We start from the raw sequence: 4257 nt of genomic DNA, 5'->3' as shown, positions 1-4257 counted from the left end.
AAAGAAATTGTAACTGACATTCTAATTTGCAAAGACAACATCTCTAGGAGTGAGATAGATGGTGTACTCAATGTACCATGTCGTCATGTGGAAGATAGGGAAAAGAAGAAAAATCTTGAAGATCCTTGGATGAACCCACGGACAAGATCACTGGTTCGAAGGGCAGAACGGGCCAAGAAAGCTAAACAGAACTATAAGCCATAAATTGAGATTGGAGTTGGTCGGTGTGTGGTTTTTGTTAATTTGTTTTCAAAATTTAATGGATGTTATCATTGAATACAGATGGATGTTATCGGATATAAACTAAAACCGGGTGCATCTTTATTAAAGGATTACCTATATTGGACAGCAGGGTAAATATATACACAAACAATTAATTAGGACTAGAGTTGCTGTGTGTATTTACGGTTGATATGGTTGCAGGATTTATGTGATTTTTATCATGAAATATTTGCGAATGGATTTGGATTTGGACTGAACAAAAAAAAAAGAGGATTCAATATCCCAGTTAATAATTATGTAATAAAAAAATTATTTTGAAATTGTTAGATTATTTTTTTATACGTGTTTGGCTTTTTTTTGCTCAAATCGAGATCACGTTGATTGAAGTTTGAACTTTCTTTCGAATATCTGCTAAAAATTTATGGACTTTACAATTATCCATGCTTAACAGCCAGCTAATAATATGTATGCCCAAGCAATAAATGCTCGATCATGGTTGTTATTCTAATAAATTAACGGATGTTATTGGAGGTAAATAAAATACATGTCTGGATATGCCTTTTTGATGTCTAATTTTTTAAATAATGAAAAAAAGACCTTATTGTGTACGGATACTTTTGATATTCAATTTTAAAATTCATGTATTACACCACATTATCATAATGATCAAATTATCAACTAAACATTTATTAAGATAAAATATTAGTAACAAATAATAACGGTAAGAAAGAGTAAAAGAATAAAAAAGTTGTAATTTAATTGCCCAAGTCTGTTATTGTATTTTGTTTAATAATGGTAGATGAAGCTGTAGCAAGGTAAAATAAAAGTTGAGTATATTAAAATACATAAAATAAACCCAATAAACCACCAAAATCATGATAATGTAAAATAACATTGAAGCATGGGCAAAGTACAAAGTAGTTGCTAAACTCTAATGCTTATGATTTGTAGTGTTGTTAAACTTCGAATCCTTCAAAAATGCTTCCTGTGGAAAAAAAATTTAAAAACAAAACAAAAGAGGAAACAATAAGTAAATGGATATGACATGAATGCTACGAAAAATACACTAGGTACACATACACAATTGTTCAGCGTTATGGAATGAATTCAATAGTGATATGAAGGAGCCAGAATGCGTAGCCAAATTCTCTGTCATTTCTGAACAAGCCCATTGCGTATCTTTGTAAGAAGATGCCACATTGGTAGGAGATGGTTGTGCATTACCATTAGGTCCTTTAACACACAAATCATATTGAAAAATAACATCATCACTTATCATCCATTCAACCCACTTAAAATAAACAAATGACGTGAAAAATGGGGTAGATCTCATTTTTACCTTGTTGTGATTGCGAGTGTTCTTGTGTTTGCGTGTCCTCTTTTTAATAGATTTTTCTAGATCTGCCCCAAGTCTGGTGGACGTTGGACGACCTCGCGTAGGAACACGACGTGGGCCATGTAGCTCATCCATACTAACGGGACACTCATCACGCGTATGTGAGTAAACCGCACTTGGTACATGTGCAGCTTGATGCTCGGATTCCTTGTGTTCTTTGAGCTTCTGCCGAGCACTGTCCATGGCATCACGCAATATAGCAGCAACCTCCGGAGTAGCCACGAAATCCTGAGCAACGTTGTAAAAATCAGAACACAATTCCCTAAAAATGGTCATGCTTTCATCAGAACGGTCCATGTCAATGCTACTCATGATGTATGTGTGTCTCCGACTAACATTCTTACTCCATCGGGATAGAATGTATTGTGAGGACACTGCTATCACACGAAAATGTAGGAGAACAACAAGACTGTGGCATCATAGAATACCATTCGATTGGAACATAAAGCAATCACATTGAACGTCTGATGACTGCAAGCAATACACGACTTGGTATCTGCTATACACTGACATGTCAAACACCATCTTTTGTTGGTCAACTTCACAAACTTTACTTGTGCCATGATGGTTGACTGAGGAGATGTCACAATCGGCCTTTTTGATAAATTGATCCTGAACGTCTCGAAACATGGAGTTTGTATATTCTCTCTGGAATCGCTTCTCTATTGGTGAGCTAGAAACACAAGGGATAATACCCCTTAAATCAGCAGCGTCACACTCAAGCTCCTTTTGCTCCTTGTCTATAACACAGTTTTGGTATTGGCGAACAAATTGCAACAAAGAGCTCTTACTGTTTAAGTACTTATCGAAAACTGAATGTATGCTCTCACTATGCTGTGTGCTCCTCATGCCAGCCCAGAATTCGTCCTTGAAAAATACTGGCACCCACATGTGTCGGTCAGCAAACATATCTGCAAATGAATAGGAAATAAAATACAAAAAAAAAACAAATAGCATAAGTTAACCCATAAGTGCAATATCCATATTGACTATAAAATAACATCTATAAAAAAGCCACACATAGGCAGCAAAGAATCGGAAGATTATACTACCATTTAGCCACCTAGAATTATGGAGGTCATACTCTTCAATGAAATCATGCCAATCTCTCTCAAATGAGTCCTTAGATTTGGATTCAAACACAATCCTCTTCATGCATGTGATAAGCTGATCGAAACGACAGTAACCTACCAGCTTGTTTGGTATCTTGTTTAGGATATGCCATATACACCATCTATGGCGTGTGTGTGGTAATGTGGTCTCTAATGCAGAACGCATCTGCAGCGACTGATCTATTATAACACATATGGGGGCCTTACCCATGCACTTCAACTAAGTATGAAAAAGCCATTCGAATACGCACCCAAGAAGCGTAAACATCCCATGGTGGTTGACACCTACGAAAGACCCAAATGGCATGTCATACCTAAACAATGGAAATATAAAAACATGTAATGTAGGTGGAAACTACAAATGCCTTTCATGGAAAAAAGTCTAATTAAGTCCAACAGAAAAATAATAATTTCGTACCTATTAGTCTTGTAAGTAGTGTCAACCGTCACAACATCACCAAAATATTCCCATGCAGCTCTACACCAAGCATCGGCCCAAAATACATTTCTAATGCTATGGTTTTCGTCCATATCTATTTCAAAGAAAAAGTTCGGATTGAGCTCCTTCATCCGTGAGAAGTGCTTAAGTAACTCTTTTGGATCTGTCTCATCCCCGGAAATGCGTAAGTGACGACTAATGTAATTTCTAACATCCTTCTCTGTAAAGGTGAGATTGGCAGGGCCACCGACGGCATTGGCTAGTGCCTGGTATGTCTTACTCGGTCTAATGCCAGCTTGGTCATTTTGTTGTATCAGGTCCTTCACATGCATCCTTAGCTGACGGTTTGCTGAGAACATTCCAGATAGCTTCGGATTAAGCGGGTGTGAATGGGATACTCTACTCAAGAAATTCTCCACTGCCCTGTCATTTTATCTAATGCCAAATAGCAACGGGCTTTGCAGTTTGTTGAGGCCACCATTTTCCTTCTCTTGGGTGCCTTTACACGGAAAGTGCGGTATCCATCTCTGTTACAATGCAAAGCCTGATTAACAACCACCCTCTGATCATTTCTAGTCTCCCAGCCGGTGGTTCTTATTTTGAAGACAAATCCAGTCCTAGCTGCATATCAGTAATAATATGCACGCGCATCTTCTAATGTGCCGAAGCACATTCCTTCCTCGGGATCTAGCTCCTCCTCACCAATGGCTTGGTTTATGACCTGGAAAAAAACAAAGAAAGAAAAAAAACAAATGAAACTCTACCCAATAGTTAACTATACAAAAGTGGCTAATTTCACTATCCAGTATAACAAATAAAACACAATACTATAATTTTAGGTGCTAATTTCGTTTTATTATGTATGTTAACGTGGATGTTAACTTCATGTAATTATTTTTTTATTTACATATATATTTTATTTTTTTATTTACAATCTCTATTGTATTTTAAGTAATTTAGAATTAAATATTATAAAAAAATTATTGGTCATCAAAATACTTATTTCTATGATTTATCTCTCATTTAACTTAAAACACAGACAAGAGGATGAAAACACCCATGTCCTAACGTTTCTTTTCCAGAACAGG

At 36.4% G+C, this 4257-nt stretch overlaps 1 protein-coding gene across 1 annotated transcript; it reads right to left on the bottom strand.

Moving 5' to 3' along the window:
- Positions 1154–3694, bottom strand: LOC107615101 (protein FAR1-RELATED SEQUENCE 5-like). The gene is made up of 7 exons (XM_016317215.1): positions 3675–3694; positions 3149–3592; positions 2982–3044; positions 2584–2621; positions 2130–2529; positions 1742–2027; positions 1154–1207 (listed from the first exon to the last, which is right to left on the bottom strand). The coding sequence occupies exons 1-7, from the start codon at positions 3692–3694 to the stop codon at positions 1154–1156; spliced, it is 1305 nt and encodes a 434-aa protein (XP_016172701.1).

This window comes from Arachis ipaensis, chromosome B09, assembly GCF_000816755.2.
Source record: "Arachis ipaensis cultivar K30076 chromosome B09, Araip1.1, whole genome shotgun sequence".
Classification (NCBI taxonomy): Eukaryota; Viridiplantae; Streptophyta; class Magnoliopsida; order Fabales; family Fabaceae; genus Arachis; species Arachis ipaensis.
Note: the sequence above shows the minus strand (reverse complement) of the source record. Positions and strands in the feature narration are given on the sequence as shown.

Bases quoted from the DNA above. Each gene is read 5' to 3' on its own strand.
- LOC107615101 (XM_016317215.1), bottom strand. From the start codon at position 3,694: ATGGATACCGCACTTTCCGT. The intron at 3,045-3,148 runs GTACGAAATTAT...TCCATTGTTTAG, and splicing joins ACTACTTACAAGACTAATAG to GTATGACATGCCATTTGGGT. The intron at 2,530-2,583 runs GTTAACTTATGC...ATTCATTTGCAG, and splicing joins TATGGATATTGCACTTATGG to ATATGTTTGCTGACCGACAC.